The 27,559-nt window shown below is 36.7% G+C and overlaps 5 protein-coding genes across 6 annotated transcripts in view; 3 read left to right on the top strand and 2 right to left on the bottom strand.

Moving 5' to 3' along the window:
- The window catches only part of LOC118740342 (RNA helicase aquarius), a 37,625-nt gene extending 29,116 nt beyond the window's left edge, over positions 1 to 8,509 (top strand). Inside the window, exons 5-11 of the mRNA XM_036471841.1 lie at positions 3,217 to 4,042; positions 4,112 to 4,320; positions 4,384 to 4,844; positions 5,771 to 6,814; positions 6,881 to 7,052; positions 7,290 to 7,658; positions 7,733 to 8,509. Coding sequence (XP_036327734.1) covers positions 3,217 to 4,042; positions 4,112 to 4,320; positions 4,384 to 4,844; positions 5,771 to 6,814; positions 6,881 to 7,052; positions 7,290 to 7,658; positions 7,733 to 8,437 — 3,786 coding nt within the window. The 3' untranslated portion in view covers positions 8,438 to 8,509. The remainder of the gene's footprint in view (positions 1 to 3,216; positions 4,043 to 4,111; positions 4,321 to 4,383; positions 4,845 to 5,770; positions 6,815 to 6,880; positions 7,053 to 7,289; positions 7,659 to 7,732) is intronic.
- On the bottom strand, positions 8,401 to 10,101 carry LOC118740421 (putative inner dynein arm light chain, axonemal). Its single transcript, XM_036471956.1, has 5 exons — positions 9,811 to 10,101; positions 9,622 to 9,746; positions 9,434 to 9,556; positions 9,012 to 9,144; positions 8,401 to 8,952 (listed from the first exon to the last, which is right to left on the bottom strand). The coding sequence occupies exons 2-5, from the start codon at positions 9,730 to 9,732 to the stop codon at positions 8,573 to 8,575; spliced, it is 747 nt and encodes a 248-aa protein (XP_036327849.1). The 5' UTR covers positions 9,733 to 9,746; positions 9,811 to 10,101; the 3' UTR covers positions 8,401 to 8,572.
- A 524-nt stretch (positions 10,102 to 10,625) lies between these two features.
- LOC118740392 (sphingomyelin phosphodiesterase 4) lies at positions 10,626 to 14,623 on the top strand. The gene is made up of 11 exons (XM_036471911.1): positions 10,626 to 10,652; positions 10,752 to 11,051; positions 11,228 to 11,770; positions 11,835 to 12,103; positions 12,163 to 12,373; positions 12,534 to 12,637; positions 12,693 to 12,999; positions 13,067 to 13,183; positions 13,941 to 14,063; positions 14,132 to 14,240; positions 14,391 to 14,623. The coding sequence occupies exons 1-11, from the start codon at positions 10,626 to 10,628 to the stop codon at positions 14,582 to 14,584; spliced, it is 2,304 nt and encodes a 767-aa protein (XP_036327804.1). The 3' UTR covers positions 14,585 to 14,623.
- A 1,050-nt stretch (positions 14,624 to 15,673) lies between these two features.
- LOC118740415 (cytochrome P450 315a1, mitochondrial) overlaps positions 15,674 to 27,559 on the bottom strand; it is an 80,752-nt gene continuing 68,866 nt past the window's right edge. Inside the window, exons 2-7 of the mRNA XM_036471942.1 lie at positions 21,651 to 21,860; positions 21,276 to 21,481; positions 20,811 to 21,199; positions 16,606 to 16,821; positions 15,895 to 16,110; positions 15,674 to 15,817 (exon numbers count right to left, since the gene is read on the bottom strand). Coding sequence (XP_036327835.1) covers positions 15,698 to 15,817; positions 15,895 to 16,110; positions 16,606 to 16,821; positions 20,811 to 21,199; positions 21,276 to 21,481; positions 21,651 to 21,860 — 1,357 coding nt within the window. The 3' untranslated portion in view covers positions 15,674 to 15,697. The remainder of the gene's footprint in view (positions 15,818 to 15,894; positions 16,111 to 16,605; positions 16,822 to 20,810; positions 21,200 to 21,275; positions 21,482 to 21,650; positions 21,861 to 27,559) is intronic.
- The window catches only part of LOC118740354 (probable multidrug resistance-associated protein lethal(2)03659), a 138,556-nt gene continuing 127,708 nt past the window's right edge, over positions 16,712 to 27,559 (top strand). Inside the window, exon 1 of one of the 2 annotated variants that reach the window (XM_036471853.1) lies at positions 16,712 to 16,783. The gene's annotated coding sequence lies outside the window, so the exon portion shown is untranslated. The remainder of the gene's footprint in view (positions 16,784 to 27,559) is intronic. The other variant, XM_036471860.1, reaches the window with a different exon arrangement.

The raw sequence follows: 27,559 nt of genomic DNA, 5'->3' as shown, positions 1-27,559 counted from the left end.
CCGACTTCCGGTTTTGAACATATGTATGTAACTTTGCGTTTTCAAAAAAAAAAACATTTCCCTCCATTTTAGAGGAGCCACCTTCTTTGTGGATTATGTATAGCACACTTAAATAGACTGCTATGAATTTCGAGCCAGTGGCGTCATTGATAAGCTGTTTTTCGGAAACGACATTGATGGAGCTCTCGCATATTTAGCAGACGCCACACACATTTTGTTCTTTTGCATTTCAACATCGACCTGCCCTTATTGAAAACCTCGCAAACTGGCAATACTATTGGACAATGTGAGTCCGAACAGGCAGCGGCTCGAGCAACCGACAAGTTTTGGAAAGTTTTTGAATTTCTCAGAAACATTCGTACTATTAAGGATATGTATTCTCTCATATAAACATGCTCATTAGGGTGGTCCTCCATTATATCAACATCTTAATTTTATTGGAGGAGATCCACCACAGCTTCAAAATTCTAAACAAATCTTAAGGGACCGCTACCTGGGCTTAAAAAATTAAAAATTTTTAAATTTCAAAAATTCTAAAAAATTTTATTGTAAGAATTTGGCCTAAATAATTTATTTTAAAATTTATCTGCCCTTTAAACACAGATTTTGTTTTCATAAAATTACGTTTGAAGGGCAGATAAATTTAAAATGCTACTTTAAAAACGGGCCTTAATCTAATAAATTTATCTTATTAAACTTATTCATATAAATTCAAAACTCGCTGAGTTTTAGCTGGTGAAAGTCAAAAATAATAATTGTTTTAGTCCTAGTCAAAATTTTCGTCGATTATTTTGTAGGTAGAATAAAAAAACATGTTGAAATTTTTAGGACCACCCTAATGTGTATGCACAAATATAACGACCACTTTGCGCGTGTTACGTGATTTCCAACGTTTAGCTCGCATGTGCTGCTGTTTATTTAACTTCCTTGTCCCTGTAGCCACAACCACTGCAGTTAATTCACAGGAGTCCCGCGATGACTCGCCACCGCCACAATTGTAGTATGTCACTTGCTTTGTGGTTGGTTGGCTGATCGATTGTTGGTGGCTTTTCTAAGGGCTAGGGGCATGTCAGGCATGGTATCGTATGGCGTTCGCTTTTTGTGCTTTTGTGGTGGCACCGCAATGTGTGCTAGTTTTTACCTCCACATATATGTATGTGTGTACATTAGACCGTACCATAAAAAAAGTTCGTCGTACAGACTCAGTGGTGCAGAGTCTAAAGTATTTTCGCAAGACGATTTCGATATTTTTTACCGAATGCGGGCCTGTTTACATTTTTCGTCATTCGTTGACAGTCGGATCGTAAATATCCAAAGCTCTTATCATCCTAGAGTACCACCCTAATCAGTAAATTAAAACGCACCAAAAATCATAAAAATTTTGCTAAGAAAGTATTTTGATTACTTCAGTAGAACCATGTATTTACAACAAATTTTTGTATTGCCGAATGTATGGTCATTAGGGTGATAAAAAAAGGAAAGTCGGAATGTTAATGCTCTCACCCTGTAGGATTTTTCTATACCGAAAAGAAATTATATCCGTTTTTTTATTTAAAAAAAAAAAAATATTTAGAGGTCGCCCAAAGCACTGAAAGTTTTCCATGTATTTTATAATAAATAATATAGAATTCTCGAAAGTTTATATTTCTCGATCGGAAAACTCTGTTTCTCTTCAGGAGACTTCCCACGATAATACCCAATTTTTTATTTAACCATTTTTTAAAATCAACTATTTTTTATAAGTCCCCTAAATTCCTAAAAAATTCAATGAAAGAAACTCATAAAAAATCGCTAGTATTAAAAAATGGCAAAATAAACAATTGGGTATTATTGGAAGTCTTTTGAAGAGGAACAAAGTTTTCCGATCGAAAAATATTGATTGAATTCTATACCATCACGAAAAATGTTTTTTTTTTATAAATATATAATACATGGAAAACTTTGAGCGCTGTAAGCGGGTATAATTTTTTCGGTATGAAAGAACAATCGTAGAGGTCTAGAGGTTCGGTGAAAAAAAAATCGAAATTGCCTTGCAAAAATACTTTCGACTCAGAAATGTACGGCAAACTTTTTTTGTTTGCTTGTAAGGTTGTACGGTCTAATGTTTATAAATACACATTAGGGTGCATTACACTTAATAAAAAAAAAAAATATGTATACAGTTTTTCCATCGGAATTATGCAATTTATTAGATTTTAAGACTTCCGTCATATTGTTTCGTAAAAATATTAAGATTTACGTGAGCTGAACCTATTTGAAAAAACCTTAATAAATCGAGTTTTTTATGAACAAAATTACGTTTTCAAGAATTTTTCCCAAGAAATTACCTAAGATGATACAAGAGAGGCTTAAGCTTAAAAGTTTTGCATACAATTTCTTTTAATTCTTTTTGAACGGAATCAAAATAATGAGATATTTTGAGGCACATACTTTCAAATCGACCCAACTAACATAAATCTTAATATTTTTCTGAAAAGTTTTGACCGAAGTCTTAAAATAAAACAAATTGTATAATTCCGTGGGAAAACCCACAAAGTTTTTTTAGTGATGCACCCTTATATACATATATATGTACGTGTATTAGTGCATACTTCATTTAAACGTTTTGCGGCCTTATTGTGCCGCCTGCAAAACCAAAAATTACATAACAATAAAATGTTGCGTGTGGTGGTGTCAAAGTTCGCCGATTGCCGGTTGAGTGGCAGGTGTTTTGATGGTTTCGTGTGCCCGAGTTTGATGACAATTCACAAAACTTCACGATTCACAGTAATACCATAAAACAATAAATAATTCATATGAATCACGCGTTTCGGGCGGACTTAACCTTTAATTTTGCGTGCAGTTTGGAAAAATTGAAGGTATTGACACAAAACTAACGGAATGCTGGTAAATTACAGTGACACGCTAACCAATTTCTACAATTCTTTTTCTATAGGAAAGGTGTTACATCCTCACAGGTGGTCCCATACAAATTTGATTTAAATCCAATCATTGGATCATGAAGAAATTAACCATAATCTGAAATTTTTATATGAGAATTGAAGTCGGTTTCGTTTTTTGCTTAAAAATTACTTGTTTCGATATCTCTTGGCTGAGCATACTGCTCTTATCTATGAAGAGAACTCTTAAATTATTCTCACTTTAAATTCTTACCAAACCATAACCTAACAAATCAACTTATATACATACATACTTCCTACTCCTCTTCCCATGCAGCTCCTCGACATGCTAAAATTCTACACCCGCTTCGAGATCAGCGATGTTACTGGCGATTCGCTTACCGATCACCAGATGACTCAGTTGCATTACAAAAAAATCACTTCACTACAACGTGCGGCGTTTGCAAAATTTCCCGATTTGCGCTTGTTCGCTCTATCCAATGTCGCAAATGTAGATACTCGTGAAGCGCTACACCGTCACTTTGGCGCACTCGATGCAAAGGCACTCAAAGAAATCGCTTCCTTTCTAAATTTAGTACCCGATACGCTCGAACCACCCTTTCAATGGCATCGACTCGATGACGAGTTTCTCAAGGAACTTTTGATTACACGTCACGAACGTCGTTGCTCACAGCTCGAGGCACTCAATGAAATGCCGCTCTATCCCACAGAGGATATCATTTGGGATGAGAATGTAGTGCCATCCGAATACTTTTCGGGTGACGGTTGTTTGGCGCTGCCGAAGTTAAATTTACAATTTCTCACCTTGCACGATTATCTGCTGCGCAATTTCAATCTTTTTCGCTTGGAGTCAACCTATGAGATACGGCAAGACATTGAAGATGCTGTAAGTCGCATGCTACCCTGGCAATCGGAGGATGGTGATGTTGTCTTTGGCGGCTGGGCGCGCATGGCGCTACCGATCGCCTCATTCGCTGTGGTTGAGGTGACGAAGCCGCACATCGGTGAGCGTAAACCTTCGCGTGTGCGCGCCGATGTCTCGGTGACTTTGTCGGTGCGTAAAGAGATTAAAGAGGAATGGGAAAATTTGCGTAAACATGATGTGTGCTTCTTAATAACGGTGCAGCCGACAAAGCCATATGGTGAGTACACCATCGTACGTAAGATGCGCAAAGTGCCAATTTAATTGATAAAGCACAAACTCTTTAAAGGTACGAAATACAATCCACGCGAACCCTTCATACCGCAGGTGGGCTTGGTTTACGTGCGTGGCTGTGAGGTGGAAGGCATGTTGGATGCCAATGGACGTGTCATTGAAGATGGCCCAGAGCCACGACCGCAATTGCCCGGCGAGCAACGCACCTATCGCGTTTGGTTGGACTCGAATCAATATCGATTGGATATGGACAGTTTGCAGGATGTGCGTAAAATAAACTCCATTGTTTTTTTTTTTTGTCACTAAAAATGATTTCACTTTTTAAAGGGTTCCGACGATGTATACGAGAGTTTCAATATTATAATGCGTCGCAAGCCAAAGGAGAACAACTTTAAAGCCGTACTGGAAACTATACGCCATCTGATGAATACTGAATGTGTTGTGCCGCCATGGTTACATGATTTGTTACTTGGCTATGGTGATCCGGGTGCAGCACACTATTCTCAGATGCCGAATCAGGAGCGCAGCTTAGATTTCAATGACACTTTCCTGAACTTCGACCATCTGAAGAGTAGCTTTCCTGGTTATGAAATAAAATGTGATGCGCCGATGGCACAGCGCATACCTCCATTCCGTTTGATATTTGAAGACGTGCCAGAAGAACGCGACGATGAGCCCGAAGACGAGGAGGAGGATGCGAAGATGAAGAGCGCATTAGAAAAGGCAATTGTTGTACAGCCATATGTGTTCGAAAGTCGTGGGCCGTATGTGGCAAATAAACCCAAGCAGTAAGTATGCAAAAATTAGTGAGGATAATGAAATAAAGATAAAGCTACATAGATAGTGGCAAAGTTAAACATATAGATAATGATAAACGTAAAGGTGAATATGCACATGAAGATGAATATAAAAATAAAGATAGAAAGGTGAAGATGAGGGTAAAGGTAACGATATAGCTTAAGATGAAGATAAAGAATTTTTTCTTTAAAGATAGAAGTAGAAATAGAGATAAGTAAATATAAATTTGAGAATGAGATAAAGATATAGATAAACGTAAAGGTGAACGTGAAGATACTAATAGAGATAATGGTATATATGAACATAAGGAGGAAGATAAAAATACTAACACGACAGGGCTGGTACAGATACAGATAATATTAAGATACATAAAAATTACGAAAAGATAAACTTTAACATTTATATAAGGCTAGATAAAAATATAAAGGCGATCAAGATAAAGATAATGATCGTCAAGGAAAAGATCAAGATGGAAAAATTCTAAAATTTATATTTTTATGCATTGAAGTCAGGCCAGGCTTCACAGCTAAACGTAATTGATTAACTTAAATCTTTTTTAGATCAACTCGATACAAGACCACTTCGAAAAAAAGGTATTATTTTCTTCAACAAGTAATATTTAGGCGAAAAATACAACCGGCTTAAATGTACATATAAAAATTTAGTAGGACCGTTAATTTCTAACTAAACCAAATTAGTATGGGACCACACATGAGGCACCAACTTTCAGATTAAAAACGAAAATGGTGGACGTGGTCATAAAATATACCGTAATATATGTACATAAAAACAGAAAATTTCCCGATGGATTGATAACTCCCTCCTCCTTTTGAAATCGGTCAAAAATAATAGTTTGTAAATAATTGAATGTCATATCTTAGGCCAGATCTTCAGTAACCAAATGTCTTTCTTTCAGAAACTCTGTTCGCTTCACACCCACTCAATTGGAAGCGATTCGCGCGGGTATGCAACCTGGCCTTACGCTAGTCGTAGGTCCTCCAGGTACAGGCAAGACAGATGTCGCTGTCCAAATCATATCCAATCTCTATCACAATCATCCAAATCAGCGTACACTAATCGTAACACATTCCAATCAGGCGCTGAATCAGCTCTTCGAAAAAATTATGGCTCTAGACATAGATGAGCGCCATTTGTTGCGTCTCGGTCATGGCGAAGAAGCCTTAGAGACGGAGAAAGACTTCAGTCGTTATGGGCGTGTCAATTATGTGCTCACACAACGCTTACAACTACTCAAAAAGGTACAAAAGCTGCAGGAATCGCTCAATGTGCTCGGTGACAACGCTTACACCTGCGAAACGGCCGGCTATTTCTATCTCTACAATGTGGTGGCACGTTGGGAGAAGTTTCTCACGCAAGCCACTGCCGTTGCAGATGCCACTGAGCCGGCGACTTGGCGTGCGGTATTCGAAAAAGAATTTCCATTCACACGCTTCTTTGCCGATGCATCGCAACCACTTTTTAAGGGCAAAACGTATGACGAATATATGGAAATAGCAAAATCTTGCTTCCGCTATATAACACATATATTCACGGAGTTGGAAGAATTCCGCGCTTTCGAACTGCTGCGCACCGGTTTGGATCGTTCAAAGTATCTGCTTGTAAAGGAGGCGAAAATCATTGCAATGACTTGCACGCATGCAGCGTTGAAGCGCAAGGAGTTAGTAAATCTGGGTTTCCGCTATGACAACATACTCATGGAGGAGTCAGCACAGATATTGGAAATTGAAACATTCATTCCGCTGCTATTACAAAATCCGCTCGATGGCTACAATCGGTTGAAACGTTGGATTATGATCGGAGACCATCATCAATTGCCGCCTGTCATCAAAAATATGGCATTCCAAAAGTACTCGAATATGGAGCAGAGTTTGTTTACGCGACTGGTGCGTTTGGGTGTGCCCACCGTCGATTTGGATGGACAGGGTCGTGCGAGGTCAAGGTGGGTGTGCTAAATTTCCGTTCTTTTAAATTGTTTGCAGTTCCATATTTTGCCCTTATCTTGTAGTATTTGTTCCTTGTACAAGTGGCGCTATAAGAAATTAGACGATCTTACGCACATTTTGGAGCGCAACGAGTATCGGCAAACAAATGCTGGATTTGTGTATGACTATCAGCTGATCAATGTGGAGGACTTCAATGGTGTGGGCGAAACAGAGCCGAATCCTTTCTTCTATCAGGTAAGAGAATTCTAATGAATTCTTGGCAGCACTGCACAGTTTTCTACGCTCTTCGTCGTTTACTGATTTCAGCACGACAGTAGACAATGCCAATTTCGAAGAGTCGTACAATTTAGCCTAATTTACAACTTACGCAATGAGGCGGAATATCTCTACTCATTTATAATCCAATTTCTTTTATCGCTTGCAAAGCCTCTAATACTTTTTTTTTGTTTTATCAATTATTGTAAATCCCAGAATCTCGCTGAGGCTGAGTATGTTGTAGCTGTTTACATGTATATGCGTCTACTGGGCTATCCCGCTGAAAAAATATCCATCTTAACCACCTACAATGGACAAAAGCATCTGATACGCGATGTCATCAATGTGCGTTGCGGTAATAATCCACTTATCGGTTGGCCATACAAAGTCACCACAGTGGATAAGTATCAAGGTCAACAGAACGATTATATACTCATATCGTTGGTGCGCACCAAGGCGGTTGGTCATTTGCGCGATGTGCGTCGTTTGGTGGTGGCGATGAGTCGTGCACGACTGGGATTGTATATTTTTGGGCGGGTGTCACTGTTTAAAAACTGTTTTGAATTGCAGCAAACATTCAAGTTGGTAAGTAAAAGAAAATGTTAATAAAAGTGAAAAGGTATTTTTTATCGTAGCTTATCTTCACTCTTTCACTACAGTTAACACAACGCCCGCAGCGTCTACAATTGCTGCCAGACGAAACTTATCCCACTGAGCGTTTAACCAACGAAGAAGTAGACCGTCAACGTATTTACGAAGTGAATAACATGACACAAATGGCGGAACATGTCTATGAAGTGTATATGAAACGCATGGAGGAGCTAAAAGATAAGCTACCAGCTGAGGGTGATTTGCAAATGTACGCAAACTTGCCACAAGAGAGTGTTGAGGAAGTGGAAGCTACACAAGCGATTGAGGAAGTTACAAATGAAATGCCAGAAAGTGATGAACCTCCTAAAAAACGTGCTGCAAAGGAAACCAGCAAGGCAACAAAAGCTGCTGCCGCTGCATTCAAACCTACGCCTATTGTTAATGAGATCGGTGAGGACGAGCCTGAAGACCAAGATGACGCCGCGGTGCAAACAGAAGCTGAGTCGCATGCTGCGCAAAAGGGAGCTGCGTCGATTGCTGTTCAAATGGAAGTTGAGTCGAATATTGCCCAAACAGAAGTTGAGTCGAATGTTGCCCAAACAGAAGTTGAGTCGAATGCTAGACAAATGGAAGCTGAGTCGAATGCTGGGCAAACAGAACCTGAATCGAATACTGGGCAAGCGGAAGCTGAGTCAAATGCTGGGCAAATGGAAGATGAGTCGATTGCGGCGAAAACAGAAAATTCTGCTATCGAAGCACCTACTGCTGATTAATAAAGTTTCAATTTTTAAGTACGACATACTAAGCTGGGAAAATACATAAACATTTTATTAGATACAAAATTATATAGATTGCACACAATTCCTTTTTCATATTGCACGAGTATAAAAAAAGCATTATTCAACATCTCACTTCTTGGGAGCTGTAATGCCTTCCAGCTGAGCCTTGAGTTGTGTATTGGTCTTCTTGAGGAAGGCGACCTCTTCTGCATATTTCTTCTCTTCGGATGTACGTAATTCTGCATTGCGACGTTCAGCTTGTTCTTGTTTGATTTTCATATCGCCGATAATTTCTTCAAGCGATTCCTTTTCAGTTTCCAATGTTTTGACACGATCGCGCAGCATTTCTTTTTCCTCGTGCGCTTGTAACGCTTTGCGCATACCAAACGCTACCGAGCTGCAGTAGAGTGTTTCATATGCTTCCATAGACATGGCGATTTCATCCCGTATGCGTAGCAGCAGCAGACCACGCTCCGAGCAATTAATGGTGACTTGACGAATTATTTCATCTATAAGAATAGTTAATGGAGTTTGGTTTGCCGCATATGTTTTCTTTTTCTTTACATACCAAAGCACTGTGTATATAACTCTCGACGTATGGGGCAGATACCTGTCTCTCGCGCCTGAGTCTGCTGCAAACGAGTATCGAGCATCTCTTGTAGATTGATGACATCCTGTCGCGTGGCTGGTGTACTTGAAACCTATAAAAGGTTAGAGATATCCCTGTGTTCCGAAATGAATCAAGCCAAAGTAACAGTCAGGGTTAAATGCCGAATTGGAACTTCGTTGCGCAAATAAGGCATTTCCATTAATTATAAATTAGAAATAAAAGGGGCTGTTGCTTTGGTTTGATGCATTTCTGAACACAGCCTATGTTATATTCCAACCTAACTTGGGAACCTCAAACATTTCGTTACAAATTTTCCTATTCTATTACTTAACCTTCCATTCCGTGAAGGTTCACTTCTCGCATTTTCTCTCGACACTCACCGTTTGTTGCCACAATTGCCCATCTTCCTCCCAACATCGTGGCGGTAATATGGAATTCAGTATCTCCTCAGTTTCGCGCTTAGTATCCAACAAAGCGCCAGCGGTTAGAGGTCTCTTCAATTCCTGCAAAAGCCACAGAATAGCAAAATTAAGGGCGGAAACAAAATGATCTTTCATAAGAGACTTACTATTTCTGTCGGCACGCCTTTTTTGTCTGGATGTTTTACTACCAGCACCGGGTTGTTATAGCGAACAAGCGTCTGGTATTGATCGACTGTTGCGACATCGACTTCCTCCATGATTTCGAGATTAGCTGCAAGATTATAATTGAAAAAAATAATTTGGTGTACAAAAGTAAAAAAAATCCGTCAGTTTACAATTTTTTTTTGTTCCTGACTTGTCTGTCTGATTTGACTTTATTTTTAAGTGTTTATTATTTTGTTTATAGCAACCGGAAGAGGAAGCCTCTAGAGGTTTAGGAATTTGAACCCACTATTTGTTGGTTATACCAAAGCAGGGTGGGGATTTACGGAAATTCCCTAGCACATCGGCATGAGTGTCACCCTGTGTCGGATTTAAATGGATTCCAATATAGAATTGTCAGTGGCAAAAATACATCGACGAAATGTACATCGATATTTTTTGATACATCGGTGGCATATATCGACGCATCGATTTGCACATGATTATTCCGATTTCCGTCATTTCAATGTTTTGGTCAAACTCAATGCTCTTGTTGAAAAGTTGAAATAGCGTTTCGATTATTTATACATTGAATAGACAATTGTCGATGCTTCGAAGCAGAACCGATATTTTCGATGCATCGATGTATTTCCAACATCTCTATTCCGTGGCCATTCTCTAATCTCAAAAAGTAATAGATTTTAAAGATTTCGCAGATCTTGAACGGGAACTACATATTTAATGCATAATTAAATGCTCCTAAACTCTTGGCAGTAATTTACATATTTAAAATTTCTGTCGCCCTAAATTTTTCGCAGAAAAATTTCAATTGTTAGGAAACGCGCACAATTGCATTTTCGGGGAGTCTGGCAATTCAATCGTAAGTGCAGCCGGGTGCCGGCAGAAGCGCTAGCAGTGACAAAACTTACCGCCGTTTTAGTAGTAAACAAACCGGATAGAAAGCAAATTTTTTAATTCTGTACAATTTGCAATAGGCTAGCTTACAAAAATGGCCTTTTATAATGAAAATCTAGGCGTAAGTAACATAAGTACGGATTTTGTACATAAATATGTAAAGGAGGCTCCGAATTAACCTCAAATTTCTGTACGCCTCCGGACTATTTTTCCCTTCCAGAATCGTATAATGGAGTTGTTTAACTATCCAATACCGGATCGCTGTTTGGAACTAACACAATTGTTTGAGCGATGCAGCCTGCGTGAGTTACAGGACATATTCCCGACAATTGTACAGTCAGTGTTTGGCATAGGTAGTGGTGGTCTTGGCTGGGGGCTGCGTGCGACCACAAAAGAGAATTCACAAATGTGTTTCGACATACTGCATGATTTTTTCTCGCCGATGGGATCTATGTTACGGTTGTGTTATCGACTGCTAAACGATGCTATTAAGTTTGAATTCAGTCTGGATTTACTGCCGGTGAGTGGTCAATAAGTTGTGCTAGGTATTTATGGTTATTGATTTTCAAAACTTTTGGGGGAATAGTACGTGCGTGTTGTAGAAAGCTTTATTGGAGTGCCTTGAAAGTTTTTTATTCGGAGCACGCACATATAATAAAGTCAATATACCAAGTTTATAGTTTATTTCACTTACAGCACAAAGTCAGCGAGATGATACAGTCTGGTCAGTATTCGCTTTTCTACGCCGACCTTGTGAACATTGATCCTTTTCGACGCCAAGTGACATCGCTTCTCCTGAACGCTTTCGATTATTATATGCTTCATTTTGTTATACATGCCACATTTCCACTGCATAAAATGTATCCAGCGGCATTGCAAGTGCACAATGAACGCATGAAAACTGTGTACTTCTTTTTAACAGCAGAATACCTTGGCACTTTTTTGCCGGACAACCCAGATGCGATCGTTTATCCGACCAATATTTGTACGTCGGTAAAGGCACCTCAACCGCTGCAACCAGTACAACCGCTGCAGCCGCAACGTTCGCCAAAATATTTGAAAATACCAACAAATACTAGTTTGTTTCAGACAGACGCCCCATCAACGTCTGCGGCAGCTGCAGCGGCTGTACAGGCCGCACGGAGCTGTGAGTCGCCGCGAACGCATTGCTGGCGTACCGAATCAGTGCTACACTTCTTCGTCGATACATGGCTGCGCTACGATATCGATGAGGCGAGGGTAAGTTAAACTTCGTACAAATAATAATGATCTTTTTAAAATATATTTCTTCTGTAACACTAAGGACCTGCCAAGCAGCGAGTTTATACGCGTTGTGCGCATACTTGTAAAGCAAGTGCACACATTCGCTAATTCGATGCACATGGATCATACTCCGATGGCGATACTTCGCAAGCTGGCTCATCCAATGATGAAAACTCGCATATATCCTTTCTTAAAAAGCATTATAGGTCGCTGGCCGCTAGACAGCTCATTGTCAGTGGTTCTAGAATTATGGCTGAGCTATATACAACCTTGGCGTTATATGTTCGATTTACAAAATACAAACCTCTAGTGAGTAATTGCGATGGGAAATTTCTAATTAATTTATTTAATGTTGTTAATCATTTCAGTGGTGGTGGCAATTTTAACGCAGCGACTAGTGCTAGTGGTATGATGCCTAGCTCCACTGGAAGTGAAACGTCCGTGAGTCAACGTTTCAGTACATTTATAGCCGAGAATTTGGTAATATACACGCAGGTCTTTGTATATATATTACCACGCTTTGAGCGACTAGATTTCACATCGTTCAGAAATGTTATTATGCTGCACAGATTGGTAAAGGTAAGTAGAAAATCTTAAATAATTAGAAGATATGTAGGTTTCTCAAGGAAGAACACGGATATTCAAGGAAGGTAGATTCGCTGAGCTTCGAAAATGTGGGATATGTATATAACATGCTAATTTTATATCAATAAAACAGCTTAAACATTTCACTTTATAGGTTTTTAACCAGCCTAATCTGCCAACAATGTTATGCCAAGCAGAGCAAGCTTACATTTGCCAACTTGGTATTGACTCGCCCAGAAAACATTCAGTTTACTCCAGGTAACAATTATATTACACATCTATAGCTGATTTATAAGCAATTTTACGTTAATAGGCACGGCAAAAATGAATGGGATGGTATGTTTCATGAAGAAAGCTATACGCCACTTTTTGGTTCAGCTGTGAAATGTGAAATCGAACAAGTAATCAAAACAGTTTGCATATCACGTTTATATGTGCTACAGGAAATCGATAGCATACGACATGATATTGTGAAACAACGTAAGTCGCATGGCTTTTTGCGTAAAATGTTTGCCAGCCTCTTTGAGGACGTCTCACCGGCGGAATTGAAATTACAAGAGATTGGTAAAATACCAGATATACTCGATTTAGCTGTGCGTTCATTAGCCAATATGTTTGATGTAAGTTTATTTTAGTTGAGGTACAGTTTGATGTGTTGAGTTAACAGGAAAATCTTCTAAATTATAGGTACGTTTGCCGGAAATAACAATGGAACAAGTACACGATCGCAGCAGTCCGCCACTAAATTTTTCTGCATATGATAGTAGTGATTATTTGGATATTGCAAAAGTAACACCAATGCAGGTGAGTGCTCAGTATAAAAAAAAAATTCGAAATTAGCTTTGGGTACCAGTAAAAAAATAAAAATACAAAATCCTTTAAAGGCAAAATTGACTGAGATCGGATGGTTTACATATTTAACCGACCTCAAAAAAGGGAGAAGGTTTTTTTTTTTGTATATAATAAAGAAAAGGTGGTGCCTCAGAGGTGGTCCCATACTAAATCGGTTTAGATCCGATGATTGGATCATGAAGAAATTGACGGTAATCTTAGATTTTTAGATGAGAATTCAAGTGGGTTTTGTTTTTTGCTTAAAAATTACGTGTATCATAAATAAATCCATTGAATACGAATCGCATTTAGATACATACAACCGACTTTCTTAAAGCATGTGCCCTTAACCGCACTGTCATCAAACATTTTTGCGTTTCCGTGACAGTCTGGTCACCCGAACGACTCAGATTTATGTCTCCCTTACCAGCATTAAACAAAAACTCTTTGGGAAATTTGTTTGCTGTTATAACAACAACATTAAAAATTTTTGCTCGGGAACGCCTTCAGTGGACAGCAATAGTCACTTAATTCAGCGGATAAGGTAAAGCTATTCTGCCAAATTTGCAACAAAGTTATGCTCAAAATTTTTGAAGAAAGAAATGCGAAGCTGACTAGTTCTCTGGGAAATCTTACAACAACAATGTCACATTCTTTTCGCTCCATTATCTCCTTTCAGTATTTTATAGATTTTATGTTGTCCCAACGCAATTTTGTTTTTCTTTTACAGATGCAAAGTAATATAGCGAATTTATCAGCGACAATCGATCCCGCCACATTACCTATACAGGATTATGAAGTGAAATTTTTAGTACGTTTTTTGCACAAAATTTCTTGTCGCTTAAATGAAATGGTAAGTAAAATATAAGCAAGTCTAAAACGGTTAAAACTTCTTCATAATTTCTTCATCTTTTCATATAGTTTGGTGAAGAAATCGAAACTTTGTGGTGTCGTCCAGATTTTGTGGGTAAATTAGCACGTCAATTACTCTACCCGCCCATGACGCAGCAATGGTTTGACAAATCAAGAGGTACACTACTTTTAGTTTTAAATATGAAGCATAAATATTTTTTTATTTTTTATTATTAAATACAATACATTAAACAACTAAAACTACACATATAAATATATATACTATATATATAAAATTATTCACTTAATAACACTTATACATTTTAAGGTGTCAGTGAATTGTGTGAGGAACGTCTACCCGCCCGTATCTGCTTGCGTCCGTTGGCTTCTTACAAAGTTTTGGGACTTATCATATTGTCCATGCTTCTCGGCTACTCACTGTGGCATGCGCCTATTTACGGACTACTAATTTTTATACTAATATTTCTTTTATATATAACTATACTAGCTTTATGTGTGTAATTTGTATATTATGTAGCTATATATAATTTTATTATTGTCCTTATTCTCCTTTATATTTGAAAAATTTATTAACACTGTGTGTGTTTAAAATCTAAAGTGAGTGCAAAGAATATTATATCGTCGTTTAAAGTACAAAACCGCGTATCGTCATTCTGCAAAACCACGTAACTGACATTTGCTGCCAAAAATTGGATTTGCTCACACATGCTCTTGGCTCAATCCTTATGCACTCGTCCCAAAATATACTTGCCAGTAATGCGATTAATTAAAAAAAAAAGGGAATCATTTTGAAATATGAGGGTTTTTACTATCTAGAAAATAATTTATGCAACCTCACATACGCGGTTTCGCATTATCGTGATACGCTGTTTATGCATTTTGTTGATACGCAGTTTTGTACTTTAAACGACGATGTACAGTATTGGTCATATCTATTGCACCACCCCCGCTTTTCAAAGTGATATTGTTTGCCACATATGTTTAATAATTTATTTTTTTAAATTTTCAACTAAAATACAGTTTATTCTCTAAACAAAAAAAAACCCAAGTTTAAAAGACAACAAAAATAAGAGACAATTTTTCACCCAAATTTCAAACTTTTTTCTCAGAAGTGTTAGAATTTTTTCGAGTACACGGTTTTATGGCCCCTTCAATTTTAGTCTGATAATGTGCAAGTTTCAACTGGCTAGAAATTAACGTTGATTTTTTAGATTTTTTTTTTGTCGCATTTGCTTCCATATAACGAACAAGTACAATTTATTTTTATATGGAAGAAACACGGTGCACTTTCTGCAAAAAAAAAAATCTAAAGAATCAACGGTAATTTTTAGCTACTTGAACCTTGCACTTTATTAGAGTAAAATTGAATGGGTTATAAAACTGTGTACTCAAAGAAATTCTAACTCTTCTGAGAAAAAAGTTTGAAATTCGGTTGAAAATTTGTAAAATTTTTTTGTAGTCTTCTACAAAGTTTTAAACTTGGATTTTATTGGAGAATGAATAAATAAACATGAGCGGCAAACAATATCACTTTGAAAGGGGGGTGCCATTGTATTGACCGATACTGTATATGTTAGTATATATATTTGTTTGTATTATGTATACTATCTAAGGCTATGCGATGTCACGAAGTTTTATTGCCAATCTTAATGGCTGCTCGGGCACTGTTACCAGTCGTAGTTTACAGTCAATTGGTGTGGCGTTATTGCATTGCAGCTGAAAGTTGCTTATAACCTGAAAAAAAAAAATACCGAAATGATGTGAAATTTGGTCATAGAGAATTTACAAAAAAAGCATTCAAATTGACTTACCGCCGCCAGCAGGCAATGCATTTGCTTCATGGCCATTCTGCGTCCAATGCAGGAACGATTGCCAATGGCAAACGGTAGTGAGCCATGCGCTTGCAGCACCTCCTGTAATTCACCAGTTTCTTCGTTGCGTTGCCAACGTTCGGGCTTCGCTACCTCTGGATCTGGGAAATGTTCCGGCTTACGGCCAGCAGTGTATAAGGAAAGCAGCACTAAGCTCTGCAGTTAAGGAGATATAAGTGTACTATAATTAAGGAGTTCAAAACACTTGAGAGATATATATACTTAAATAAATCTGAGAGAATATTGGACGAAAGTAAAACTATTTTGGCTGTTTAATTTACGAAAATAATCTAGTGGAAGGGAAAAAAACTTACAAACGAATTAAGTTAGAAGGTAATAATTTTATAGTAAATTTCAAAAAAGCAAGCTAATTGACTGAATATGCATTTTTTTCATTACAGTATAACAGAAAAAATTAATTTATTTTAATGTTACAGCAGTCCTAAAAACGCATTAAAGGCTTAGCACGCTTGGCTGAAGGCTCACCAAAGCAAATTTTCAAATTTTCACTATTGCAACTATATACCTACATATTGGAGCAAGAACTATTAACCATTAAACATTCAACTAACATCTCTTCACATGCAGGTATCTAAATACTATTATTTATTTATATTTTTTTTTGAATTTCTAATTATTTACTTTACATACATTTTTCTCGATTTGATAGCCGCCAATATTCGCTTCACACGCCATATAGCGTCCAATAAATGGTGCAATCGGATACAAGCGCATTGTCTCCTTAATGAGACCATGTACCAACATATTGCCGCGCCCATCATTGGTAGCCATTTCTTTGGCTAAGCGCTCTTGCATTTCCTGATTCTGGGTAAGTAGATAAAATGCCCATTCAGTAGTGTACGCCGTCTGTGGGAAGAACATTTATTTTTTAAATACATATTTGATAGCAAGAATGTGTGTAGAAAAAATATTATATTTTTTTTCTAAATAGGAAACCTCTGTTATATTATGTATCTAGAAAATGAATATAATGATTCCTATGTGCGTATGTGTGCATATAACAATGCGAGCAGATAACCAACCAAGTTAAGGGCACATACATTTTAATTTTTTAATTTTGTAAAAAGCTTCAGACTTCGAAAAAATTTTAAACTTTGATTAGTAATATTTTTGCGTAGGAAATTCCTTTCCGGGGTTGTAAACGTAAATTGTAAACATTTACATAAGTCAGAAGTGGAATGAAAACTATAAATACCCTCCTATAAACACGCCAGGAGGCATTTTTGCAAATCGGAATAAAATCCAAAACTTTAACTCGTATAGAATACGGATCTTCTCCAGGCTAATTATAAAATTGTATAAATATACCCTGACTGAAGCAATCGCTGAATTGGCGATATTTTTTTTTTGATATTCATAATGTTTTCCAATATAACATTTTTTTGTTTGTTATTTTTTATAAAAATATTATTCATGTTTTAAACTATATGCAAATTTTAGAAAAAGTCAATAAATTTGCATCAAAATTTCGAACTCCTTTATCTGAATGTTTATAAAATTTTCGGGTATACAGTTTTACTTTAGTTTGTATAGAAAATTGCATTTTTGAAGCAGCTAAGAATTCGCTTTGATTAAAATTGTTTTTTTATCTACCGGTGTTTTGTAAAAAGGCCCTAACACATTTTCTTTCGAAAATCAGCTTTTACAAAGGCCGGTTGACTACTCACTAAAGGTCTAATAGAAATTGAAAACACCTTCTAAATCAATAAATTAGTTTCAGTGTGTATTTAGCCAAGGACTTTGAAGAAATTCCCAAGTTAAGAACTTAGTTTTTATGCAGTTTTGTAACTACTCTATAAAAAAAACAACAATTTTAAATAGGACCTTGCTATACTAAGGTACATAAAACTGCATACCTAAACAATTTTTAAAAATTAAAACTGAAAATTCCGCAATTTGGATGAAAGTTTTTTACAACTTTTCTATATAGCACGAACAATATTTTTATAAAAAAAATAAATTTTAACTTCAAAAGGTTAGGTTATGTTAGAGTGACTGTCACCGCGCAAAGGATGGAGGCACACGCAGGCTGGCTAGGACCGTTTGGTCACCAATGACGGAGACCATTTGTTTCTTCCCCAAGCATAATAATTTAACCACCGAGTGCGCTTTATATGGCACAAAAATTGAGAATGTACGCTGAGTTCAGGTGGGCTAAGCAATCTAAAAATCGATTATTGAAGAAGTGGTTGTGCATTTTGGTAATGGCGGGATAGTGGCCGAGATGATGGGCTTCATGCATAAAAAGTAAGCTTATGGTCAGACTCAATTTTCTTGTACTGATGGAGTGAGCTCAAGATCAAGAACTTTTAATGCATGAGGCCCAATGTTTAATGCTCCCCACCTCGTCGCTGCAGCTGCGGAAAAAGTCATTGGTTGGGTATCCCAAACTATTTCCGTGCGTGCAGTTTGCGGTGATTACCCAAACTACTAGCCTGAGAGAAGAGCGGTCGAGTCGAGAGAGGGCAATGTTGTGGCCATATTTGCCAGGCAGTAAGGCAGGTGGTTTCCAGAGCGCACCTGGTATTTACCTCCCCGATGAGTTCGGCTTTAGTCTGTGTTTGCAGGAGGTTAGAGATATGCCAACATAGAGGGATATATCCGTCCCTCTCCTCGCCAGCTCGTCGGATATGCAGTTGCATGGAATGTCCGTGTGCAGGAACATTTTGATGCCAGCAGGTTGAGAATCCTTCTGCATTATATGGCTACTTTGGAAGTTGTTACGTTAGATCTTAGAGTTTTAATAGCAGCTTTGCTCTCAGAATATATAGTTAAAGGCCGTTCTGTAGAGGCGAAAGTTATGAGCCACCGAACTGTCTCCATTATGACGTTTAGCTCTGCTTGAAATACGCTACCATAATCCGTTAAGCAGAAACTGAGGTTTAGTGCGAGTTAAGCGGAGTAAATCGACCCTGAGTTCAGGCCTATGGCACCTTCCCATTCGTTCCTCTGGGGTTCTTAGGGATAATTTTTCCCCTAAACAGATTAGAGGAGTGGTATAATCTAGTTTTCGTTGATTGTAGTGTAGAGTTTCAAGGACATGCGTGATGGGGTCTGAGGTCTCCTCACGGCTGGATCGTATTTATGGAAGCACTTTAAAAACTTTGGGAACCGCGTTTCAGTCACTGCAACTTTTTTCAATTCTATACACTATGAATTTTGTAGCTCCCGACGAAATTTTCCGGCTAAATTTTTCGTAGAAAGCAGCAAAACTTTTTCATTAAGAAATGGTCTGAGAAGCTAGAATAATGTATTAAATGCAAGAAATCAGCGTAACAGATTTTTTAAAAATTTTGCCGGTTGTAAACAATTTCGCAAAGAAAAAGTAAACGTAATAAAAAAGATGCCCCGACCTACCTAGGAGAAGGGGGAAAGTCAGAAATTTAAATCGTCGGCAACGGAGAGGCTAATCGACTTTGCATCGAAACGGAACGTGGTACCCTGGATCATGCACTAGTATCGAATAATCCATCTAGGTGTCCCGCGACCAAATAAAGAAAAACCAAATTGTTCGCATTTGCGATAGACGGAAGATACTCTTCAACCGTTCTTGACTTGCATTCCATTCGAAGGGCCACGTCGCCAAGGCATTTTGTGCAATAAAGAAAAGTGCGTTAGGAGCAGCGCGCCGAAAGTTCGATGCCTACAAGCTGCAGAAAAGTTGCAGCGAATTGAGCGCGGCCTCATCGAGCGATAACGGGAGGAGAGGAGGGAAGAAAGCCATATTTTCAAGAGGAAGAAAATAATGGCAGCAAGATGCGAGTACAAAGAGGTTGAGAAATTTCTTTCTGAATATATGGAAATATGGGAATAGTTTCGGCAAAGACGAAGCTGAACGACAGTGGGGTCTACCTAACCGGAATGACTCAAGACTTATATCTGGCCAAAGACTGTCACTCCAGCGGCACTCCCCAAAAACGATTTGGAGAATTGTAAGCTGTTACAAGAACATGGAAATTTGTTAAGAGCGTACAGAGTACACTTGAGATGTGAGGGAGGGGTCACTTCTCAACGCCTTTGAGTGGCGACCTAATGTGTAGGGACAGCAATGATGCGGTCTATAAGACCTAGACGGGTTTTTCATGGCCCTCACAGCTGATTCGGCTGACGAGAATAACATATTGGGTCGCTTGGAGATTGCTGGAGTTCTCGAGTCAGATGAACCCTTTTTGGGCCAGTTGCTGAAGTTATCATCCCGTTTAGAGGAGGGTACCCGTAGAGTGTCTAGAATCTTTAGATGTTTACTCCATTACCAGGGGGGGGGGGGGGGGGGTAAGGTTGAGGTGCTGACCGCTCCACTAAATTTATAGCCACCACAAAAAGACAGATCCCTCTGTTTTTGTCAGTTACCACGGCTTCCTTAGTATTACATTCAATTTTCAATACAAGGTTTTGTTTCACAATTTCTACAAAAGAAATTAATAACAGGTACTGTAGCGCTTATGATCTTTATAATAAAAATCATAATTTAACCGTTAAAACTGGATTTCTAGTCTTCCGATCAATTTTAGGTCGTTATTTTTGGATTTTTATTTTTGCAATCGTACTATGACCCTTATTTTCAAATTTAAATTTTTAGATCGTAAAAGATATCAATCGGTCATAGAAACACAGTCTCCATCATAGGGGTTAAAAATGATCGAAAAAAATAAAAATCGCAAAGCAACGATCAAATTTGACCGAAAAATAAAAACCTAAATTTAAGGGTTATTCTTGATCGAAAATACAAATAATAAAATAACGATTTTAGAATGATCTTAAAATAAAAAAATATTGTTATTTAACGGTTATTTTCGGTCCCTGGTAACTAAAAAAAAAAAAAACAATATACTAACCGTATCGCCCGCTGCAATCACCAAATCCACAAATATACGCTTGATCATATCAAGCGGCATACCGGCCAATATAAGCTTCTGGAAGAGTGCATCGCCACCACAATCATGACACTCGGTGCCAACTTTTTCGCACAATCTATTCACCATAGGCGCTGGCAAATCGACAAATTGTTCGATTAAAATATTGCCTTGCTTCAGCACTGCCTCCACGCTCTCCTCAAAATCACGCCAAATACGCATGTTCAAACGCTTTGCCAACTGTGGTGGAAAAGTCATCAGTGCAGAGCTGGTATCGAATATTCTGTGTACTATGCGCGAAAACTGGTCCATCGTCGCAGCCATGCGCACATCTTCTGCAGCGGAAACGCCAAACATTATCGTACAAACAACTAAGCGGGTTAAATGAAATGCAACGGATTAAATGAAATGCTGGGAAATGCTGCTATTTCCATTTCGTCAACCCACCATCGATGGCCCAGGTATAAAGCTGATGTTCCAGTTCCAGCAGTTCAATGTAGGCGCATTGTGCGGCAACTGCGCTAGCCTGCGTCTTCCACAAATTCACCAAGCGCATCGTGGACGACTCGATGTGCGCATCCATCCACTTCATGGTGCCGCCCAATAGAAAACGATTTAGTATGCGTCGATTGTGTAGCCACTCGGCGCCCTCCCTATGCGATTACCATGCAATGGATAAATCAAAGTGTCAATGAAATTCATAAAATATGTACACATACATACATATGTAATGTATGTATGTATGTATGTATGTATTTTAGCGGAAACCAACAACTGTGCAAGATCTTGTTAGCCTTTCGGTTTTACTTGCTTGCAACTCACATGAAGAATAAACCGCGTTGGCAATTGTACTGCTTGTTGTATATGATCCAAGACTCTGGTAGCGGATGTCGTGGATATTGGCCCTCGTATTGAAACACTGCTCGCATTTGACTTGCTGATGAAACAAATACGGCATCCTGCACGCCGCCTAGGCGTTCGTAAAATATGGAACCAAGTTCTTTATGACGCCGATGAATGTATTTGTGTAATCTATAACGATAAGAACAAAAACAATTTATGTTAAATGCTACATATAACCCAGTAGATGAACAATGTAGTAGGCAGGTACGTTAGTAAGCCTGAGCTCGTTTTTTTTTATATAAAGTTTAATGAACCTACTATTTGAATTTTCTGCTGCAGCTTTGAAAAAAAAAAGTTGTAAAAAGCACAAAGATTCAAATTTGAAAGCGAAGATTCAAATATTCATTAGCCCAAAAAAAAAAGCAACTGCAACTGTAAAGAGTCAGATGAGTGGATTTCAAAGCAAAAAAGTGGAAACATCAGCCAAACTAAATTAGCATTCTAGCGCACCATTTTGAATTTTTAGAAAACTTAAGTGAATATATGTATGTATGTAGATACATATGTACATATATGTACATACATATGTATGTATTGCACTTGAGAAGAGTAAATATTTTTGGCAAAGGAAATTCAAACTGACACAGACAATTTGAATTGACCTTCATTAGCACCGGATCCAGATATTTTAAAGTCAAGTTCATTCAAGGAGAGAGCAAATTAAAATTCACAAAATCTTGAAAAGTGTATGCTGAAGGTTGAAACAACTTGCCGACAGCTTGAATGTGAACGGGATTCGAAGTTGTTGCCGAAAATTGAATGACATTGTGATGGATGCTAATATAGTGACTCACACTACTTCACAATATGTTTCAAGTAAAATCTTAATTTTTTTATTTTTTTTTTATAAATAACTATATAAATCAAGGTTTCAAACAATTTTTAGCCACTTGAAACTTACACTATCTTGTACCATAATTTTATAAGCTGTAAAGCTGCATACTTAAATTAAAAAATCGAAGGTTACCACCTCTATTTATATATATATTTTTTTATAATTCAAAAGAGAAAAATTGCATATACCTGACCCAAGGTTTATTCGATGGTAATTAAATAACATTTTTTATTAAAATAGTTTTCAATAGGTGACTTTCCTCGTTTAGACATTTCCGTTTTAAAGCTATTTTAGTTCTCTTTCATTTTACACCAGACTTGTTTAATTAGGATAAGCGGTTTGTTTATTATTAGGATAGCACTTTTATTTCGGCCTTAAAAAATATTTGGCAAAGTTTAACCGTTAAAAAAAAGCACTGTTATTTTCGCTTCCTGTTGTTAATTAAAACCAGAGATTCTCTTAAATATATAGTGCTAATTTATCATAACTTAACGACACTCACATATTGACAAGATTTGACTACATATTTATTTTATTAGTTTTTAATCTTAATTATTTGTTTATAAAAATATAGTTTATTCTTTAGCCAAAACTGTATAAATCCATTTTTAAGTTTTTGTGTAACATTTAAAAAAATCTACAAACCTTCGTAAAAATTTTGAGCTATTTATTTATTTTTTTTTATTTTTTTTTTTTGAACATTTTGAGCATGCAGTTTTATAGCCTATTCAATTTTAGTACAATAAACAACGCGTTTAAAGTAGTTGCGACCATTGATTTTTGGCAATTTTTTTTTAACGACGTCAGTCATTTTCTTCCATAAGAAGTATGTTTGACGATGTTTTTTTATATGGAAAAAATTCGTTTTGGAACTGGCTGCCGAGATAGATCGATCTTCCACTCAACAGTCGATATTTACTTAGTACATGCATACATACATATTAGGAATGTTAATCTCGAGATCCCGTTATCCCGGGATCCCGGCCTTTTTTAAGTCCCAAAAATTCCGGGATGCTTGGCAAATAATACCGGGATGCTTGGCAAATAATACCGGAATTTTCGGGATTTGTAATTTGCACTGAATATTTTTTATATAAATGTCTAGCTCATTATATATATAACTCCGTGTGATAGTAAATATTATACACAAAAATGAATATAACGCGAAACCATGGACCAAATATAGTAGAATTAAGTTTTTAACTTTTCACTCTAACGTCGAAAATTCAAAAGTGAAATTCAAAAGTGAAATATGCTTAGAGAAGAAGTATGGGTATCAAATTAAAGAGGAAATTCTGTGGAATTTAATCAGATTCAAATTTTTGGTGCATAAGGGCTGGTAAGTTTTGAAAATGTTCTTTTAAAATTTTATCCTAGAAATTTCGCAATATATGTTTTTGAAAAAAATTATATGTTATGGACGTATATAAACTCCATAAAATCTTCGAATTTCATCCTCTTAACTTTATCAGCTTAAAAAATTACCTATTCGTCCTTGTGAATCCAAAAAATTTTAGTTTTTTTAAATTCTAAAAAAAATTTCCTGACGTCAGAGAGAAAAACAAAAACGCCACTTTAAATAAAAAAGTAGGTTTCAAACCCATTTATTTATTATTTATTTTATGGTAGGAGAGATAGAAGCAATTTTTTCGTATTAAGTTGTTGAAAAGTAACGAATATCCAAATCCCGGGACTAATGCCGGGATTGTGGTAACGAAATCCCGAAAATCCCGGGATCGTAAAAAGCCAAAGAATTAACATCCCTAATACATATAGTCCCTTCAAGGCCAATTATTTGATGATATTCATGAGAAAGTTTACTTGTTTGTGTACATACATTTACATGTTTACAATTTTACAAATTGATCCCACGTACACATGTACTGCATTTAGCATAAATATGTATGCACATATTTTCAGATACACTGAAACAGATATTCTAAAAATAGGGCGTTTTTGAAAAGTTTTCTGAGATAGGGCGTTTTCGAACTGTCTGCCGAGATAGGTCGATCTGCTACTCAGGTATCGATATATGAGTAGTCCACTTGCAAAGTGCGCTATGTAAATTTTTTGTATTTAAAGTAGTTTCATGTCCACTAACAATACAGTGCAAAATCCTTGCATATTCTGAAATAAATAAAATTATAGTTTAAAAAACTAAAACCTCGCTCTTATATTTCCATTCGTACTGTCATAAAGTATGTAACTTAAGAATAGAAATCGCTGAATCTTTTAGGCGCATCAATATTACATAGTTACATCCCGAGCTAATAAAAGGGAGGTGAAAAATAGCATCAAATGTTATCTACTCTAGCAAAAGTCGCTATAATACTTACTGTATGTATATACACTTTCAAAAGTCGCTATAATATTTATTGTACGTATTTATATAACTTCAAAAGCCTCCATCTTCTGACGAAACTTAGAAAACTGCAAAAAAACGTGGTAGTTTCGGTGCTTTCGGGGGAAGACGTCTTAAAAAAGAAGCAGACCAACAACGTTCATGGAAGAGAGAACTCGAAAAGCTTAAAAAAGCTGGCTATATATAACTTACTGTTTCTGGCTGCTGCTGGCTATATATCGTCACTACACACGAATAAAGGCGCGCTAGTGTTTTGACGCCAAAAAAAGGCGCATAAAAAATTTTTGCGAAAAAAGATTCTTATGAAAAACTTCGGCGAAGTATGTTAAGAGTCTTTGACCTATGCTATGCGTATTTTTTCGCCGTCAACTTTTGAGTTCGCCCCTTTATTCGTGTCTAGTGACGATATGTATTAGCGTGCTTTTTTTCAGCGACAATTTTTTTTTAGTCGCACCTAGATATTATGTGGGAAATAACTAAAAACGAGTTCCCGGAAAATTTGAGCCCTTATTATTAATATTACATATTAAGTGCTCGACCAAGGTATGCAAATATTTCCCGCCCTATAGCTCAGAGCCATTTTATGGTATAATCATGGCCAATTATGGGTTTCTTCAGAATTGAATGCTCTACAAAAGTGTCCATTGCGGCATAACTCTAACTCCCACCAGCGAGGTAATACGAGTCACTAAACCCAATATTTTCATGAAATTCCCGTTTTTTTTACCCCTATCTCGTAAATACCAACAGCAACAGAATCCATGTAAATGACAAACCTGTAGGCCATTAAATTTCCTACAAAAAAATTCCAAATCGCTTATATCGATATTTCTTGAGATTTTGGGAAGAAGAGATATTACTTAAAATCGAAAGAAATAGCTACACAAAACATTTAGCTGTTAGGTGGTACGGGGATCGTTTTTTCTTTTTTTACTTAACAATAATAAAAGCTTGTCTTAAAAAAAGACTTTTTTTTTTAATTACTTGTTTTTCTTTTATTTCTTTAATGTTTATTATTCTGTTTTTTTATAAAAATGCAGCTCCTTATCTAAAGAAAACAATGTAAGTCTAAATTATAATACTTAGAAAAATTAAAAAAAAAATTCCAAAACAAACTTTTTATTAGGCATTTACAAAAAAATCATAAGTATGTAGTTTTATAGCCCATTAAATTCGCGTAGTGTAGTTTTATAGCCCATTAATTCGCGTATCTTCCATAATATGTATGTTCGACAATTTCTTTGTGTGGAAGAAATTCTCCTCTTGAAACTTGCTCTTCATTAAGCTAGAATTAAATGGGCTATAAAACTGCATAATTATAATTTTCCCAAAAAATCTTACTAAACAGTTTGTTGCTCAACATTTTTTTGAAATTTTCATTTTTTACAAAGTTTGAAATTTAGACTTATACTCTGTTTTTGTTAGCTAATGGGCTGCACTTTTATAAAAACAAACAAAAGCCAAATATCCACAACTGGTCAAAAGTGGTGTGCCCAAATTTTTTTCACATTACTATGTAAGTATGTACGTACATACAGTGAGGGTCAGTCAAAATCGTACAGTACATTTTTTTTTCATATTTTGAAAATACGTTGTTTTATTTAAATTTTAATAATTTCTAATAAAAATATAGTTCATACTACAAGAAAATCCATAAAACTCAAAGTTTTTAACTTTGTAATAATTATAAAAAAAATCGTCAAATTTTTATAAAAATGGCGCACTTTTTATTCAGAATTTTTAGTTTGAAGTCGCTACAAAATACCACTGTTTTTTGGCAATTTTTATTTTTTTTTTGTTGACGGTGCTGCGCATTTTCTTTCATATAACGCATGAACAAAATCTAATTTTATATGGAAGAAAATGCGCAGCACTGTCAACAAAAATAAAATTTGCAAAAATCAACGGTATTTTGTAGTGACTTCTAAGTTACACTTTATTATAAACACTAAAATTGAATGGGCTATAAAAAACTCTAAAAATTCTGAATAAAAAGTTATTTTTTTTTGTAGTATGAACTATATTTTTAATAAAATTTAATAAAATTTAACGAAAATGTTATCAAAATAAGAAAAAAAATTTGCTGTACGATTTTGACTGACACTAACTGTATGTGTATATGTGAAAGTCGAACGGACTCTTTTCCTTTCTACTGTCATGGTCAGATCAAGGTGTCACAACCATGACCGCGTAGCGGTTTAAGGCCCGTGACGAACGGAATGCTTTGGATACCAGGCAACCCCCAGAGCTACTCAGTTTTAACTCATTACAGCGTATCTCCGCTCGGGCAGACTACCTTCTTTTACAGCACTCGTGTAACCAATTATAATTACAAGACGGAGAGCGCTACTCAAAAAGCCATACACAAGTAACTTCGCTACCGCATCACCGAACGTCAGAAAAAGCACATAGCATGGCCACATGGCAGGTGCAGCTGCGACCAAGTACATTTTCATGTTATCTTTTTTTTTGCTGTGATAACAAAAGATGTGAAGATCATTGCAATATTTGCAATAACGACACAATTCAAAATTCAAAATTCAAAATTCAAAAATAAAATCCATGTCTAACCTTTAGTACTTACTTTAGCAATCCTTACTGCTTACTTTAGTAAGGATTGCAAATGGATTA

The sequence above is a fragment of the Rhagoletis pomonella genome, unplaced genomic scaffold (assembly GCF_013731165.1).
Source record: "Rhagoletis pomonella isolate Grant_MI unplaced genomic scaffold, Rhpom_1.0 Rhpom_scaffold_00001, whole genome shotgun sequence".
NCBI lineage: Eukaryota > Metazoa > Arthropoda > Insecta > Diptera > Tephritidae > Rhagoletis > Rhagoletis pomonella.
The sequence above is the reverse complement of the archived record's forward strand: the minus strand, read 5'-3'. Positions and strand labels throughout refer to the sequence as shown.